The sequence below is a fragment of the Phytophthora parasitica genome, assembly GCF_000247585.1.
Source record: "Phytophthora parasitica INRA-310 unplaced genomic scaffold supercont2.52, whole genome shotgun sequence".
NCBI classification, from domain to species: domain Eukaryota; phylum Oomycota; class Peronosporomycetes; order Peronosporales; family Peronosporaceae; genus Phytophthora; species Phytophthora nicotianae.
The window spans coordinates 137,360-140,570 of NW_008649038.1; the positions used below are offsets into that span (position 1 = coordinate 137,360).

At 50.5% G+C, this 3,211-nt stretch overlaps 2 protein-coding genes across 2 annotated transcripts; one reads left to right on the plus strand and one right to left on the minus strand.

Annotated features, from left to right (window-relative positions):
• Positions 1–36: 36 nt before the first annotated feature.
• PPTG_16333 (di-trans,poly-cis-decaprenylcistransferase) lies at positions 37–436 on the minus strand (the record flags this gene model as incomplete). The annotated part of the gene is made up of 3 exons (XM_008913168.1): positions 37–52; positions 128–300; positions 368–436. The coding sequence occupies 3 exons, from the start codon at positions 434–436 to the stop codon at positions 37–39; spliced, it is 258 nt and encodes an 85-aa protein (XP_008911416.1).
• Positions 437–2,157: 1,721 nt separating this feature from the next.
• PPTG_16334 (hypothetical protein) lies at positions 2,158–2,901 on the plus strand (the record flags this gene model as incomplete). Its single annotated transcript, XM_008913169.1, has 1 exon — positions 2,158–2,901. The coding sequence occupies one exon, from the start codon at positions 2,158–2,160 to the stop codon at positions 2,899–2,901; it is 744 nt and encodes a 247-aa protein (XP_008911417.1).
• Between the last annotated feature and the right edge of the window lie 310 nt (positions 2,902–3,211).

The following is a 3,211-nucleotide window of genomic DNA, read 5'->3' on the forward strand; positions in this document are numbered from 1 at the left end:
TCGACCAGTTTCATCAAGGCATCGATCTCGGCCTTCTCACGCTTCCAGTTCTCTGAAAGTAATATAATAAAAAAACGCTGCGTCAGCATCACCGAAACATTAGGATAGCAGATCGGGATAAGAATACTCACCCGTGGAAAAGGCGAAGACTGTGAGGGCTTCAACCCCAGCGTCGATGCACCAGTCCGTGAAGTTCATGACGGTCTTGGTGCCGTCCGAGTGACCGCGAGTACCCGAGCCGTACTTGTTCTTGCCGTAGCGACGGTTGCCATCGATAATGACGGCGATGTGGCGAGGGATCTGTTGAAGACAACAGTGGCTCGAGTAAGCATTTGATGACCAGGAAGACAGGACAAAGCTTACAAACCTTGAGGTCCTTCTCCATCTCCGGAAAGGTGGCGGTGCTGTTGCTGCTGCTGAAGGCTTCGGCGCCCATGGTCCTGTGCTCGTTGACGTTAAATGGGAAATGAGACTGAGATCGGCGAGGGAACTCGGCACGCTGGCGCGACTCTTGTCATCCGTTGGCGTGTCGTTGCCTAGGGAGCCAAGACCGCCAGCAAACGGCACGCACTTCAACGCGCGATGCCTCGTCGTCGCCTCGACATGCACAACAATCGGGATAGATGGCAGGTCACAATCTTCGTACCAATCGAAGCTTTTGCAGCGATGTCCCTCCGACACCTGCAGAAGAGAACGTGCATGCGTGGAATAAGGATTGATTCGCCGACAAGACTCACATGGAGCCGTCTGTCGGTTTCGAAGGAAATGACGAGCGTCAGCGCCATCTTACGAGCAAATTTTAACCTTGAAAAAATTCAGCCAGGAAAGAGCAGGCAAATCGAACAATGATACTTGTAGTCGACATCTATGATTTATTCGTTTCCCCATCGCACCCTCTTCAGATGAAGTCTCAAACACGATGACAAGTAATATGTACCAGGTAAGCTTAAGAGATGTTGATTTTGTGCCCCGCTAACTTTTTTTTTGCTAGCCTTCACCGAAGATTTTCGTCTGTCTTGTATATACTGCAGTCATGTCATACTGCTGCTGTAAACATCGTAAGCTGGCGCTCTACTGGAGATGCCGGACACCTTCAAAGATCTTCATCTAGGCAAGCATGACCACAGTGGTTCGACTCCTTAGCAGATGGCTGTTTTGAGACTCAGACTAAGTGTATGACGAGCGCGGTCCACCACCCTTTGCGGAGGTACCGCTCGTACAACAACAATTCTTGATCGACGCCTCGGCACGGGTGGGTACAATCTCTAGAAAGCCCTGGCTCATTGCCATTGTTAACGAGGCCCCGACTTAGGATTCACTGCAGGTTTCCGGTTTAAGGACACGAAAACAGGATAGAGCTCGTCTAGAAGGCCATCATTGGACCCCGTTGCAAAGTACTGTGACCGCAGTTGCTGAGCATAGTGATGCCTCCATGCAAATGGGGGAATGTAATCTGCAGCATGTGAATCGCGAGATCGTAAGGGCTCGTCAAACAAGAGCCTGTCTGACTGCCAAGATGAGACCTCACGCACGCCATTGTGCTACAATTTGTGGAGAAGCTTACGAGACGAATGCCTGGATTTCGTTGAGTGCCGTCTCCATTGGAATCTCCAGTACCGTATTAAAAGACCAGCAGCGCGCCAGGAAAATTTCTTTCGACACAAGATGGCAATGCTGGTTCTATGATCGACGATGGCAGTTTTTCACTCTGTACTGAAGTGTCTGAAGTAGACTGGCTAACACTTGCACCTCGTATTTCGCAAGTAGCTCAAAACCTGACACCGCGGTGCCTTTCCTTATAGAGTTGGTTACCAAGCACCACCACGAGCTCCTTTTGCGAATATCCATACGAAAATGAATGAAGACCGACATAAGCAGGAGCTCACAAAACCACGTGAAAGCAATCAATTGTACGATGTGGCAGCCACATTGTGGCTAACGTTGGGATCATCAGAAAAGTCGATGGCGTTTTGGAGACAGTGCTGCGTGGGTTTTGTTCTCTTCAACGAAGATGACAAAAAAATCTGATCAATGACAAAAGCTATACTGTAAATCACTTCGTCACTTCAACTTAGTGTTTATTTTGGCCAATCACAGATCTCTATTTTCGGTTTGCACATCAACCTGCACGACCTTCACTCCCTCTTCACGGTGGATATGGTCTCCGAGAATGCGTCGCCACCTTCGCCCGCGGGCGACTGGGCGCAATGGCAGATGGTGGATTCACTGTTCCCGACAGGAGGCTTCGCACACTCGCTGGGATTGGAGGCCGCGACACAGGAGGGGCTTGTGGCCGCCGCGTCGCTGAGGGGCTTCCTCTCGACTTCGCTGCACCAAAGCGCTAACTTCGCGCTTCCCCTCGTCTTCTCCGCACATCAGATCGCTACGGCGCCCGATTTCGATGCCGACACCCTTGCGGAATCGGTATTAAGTCTTAATCACCACGCCACCGCACTCTATTCGAACCACGTTGCGCGCAAAGCCTCTTTCGCGCAAGGCGCGGCTCTGCTGAGACTGGCACTATCCACATACGCGCCTAGCTACCCTCGCTTTCAAACACTACTGACGGTACGGAAAGAAACAAAGAAGCGAAAACATGGAGGTGTCCACCATGCTGTACTCTTTGGCGTTGTCTGTGCTCTGCTTGGTGTGGAGGCTGAGCCCACACAGCGCATGTATCTCTTCATGACTACACGCGACATGCTGAGTGCCGCCACGAGGCTCAATCTGGTGGGACCGCTTGAAGCAGCGAAGTTGCAGTTCGAAATGACACCGCTGTTGGAGAATGTGTTTCAGGCCAAGAAGAACCGAGTGGTGGAGGACTCGTACTCGTCTGCCCCTGTACTGGACCTCGTGCAGGCCATGCATGATCAGCTCTACACGCGTATTTTCAACAGTTAAAATGCGCTGGTTGTAGAACTCTGAGGTGAGCAGCATGAAGGATTCCAGATTGGCAAAAAGAAACTATTCCCGGATTGCGCGGCATCAGAGCTCATGCACCCAGGGAGATTACGAGATTTTATTTTTCAGCAACAATGAAAGAGTGTTCCGAAGGATGCCCATCTACTCATCATGAACGAGAAAAAGTTGCAACCTCTGGGATAAGTATGCAGAGCAGCAGGATTTCCCTCTTTCTAGTGAGTGAAACTTAACATTCACAAGTGATAATAATGGTACGTCGATTGCTTCGAAATGAAACAGAGCGCAAAAG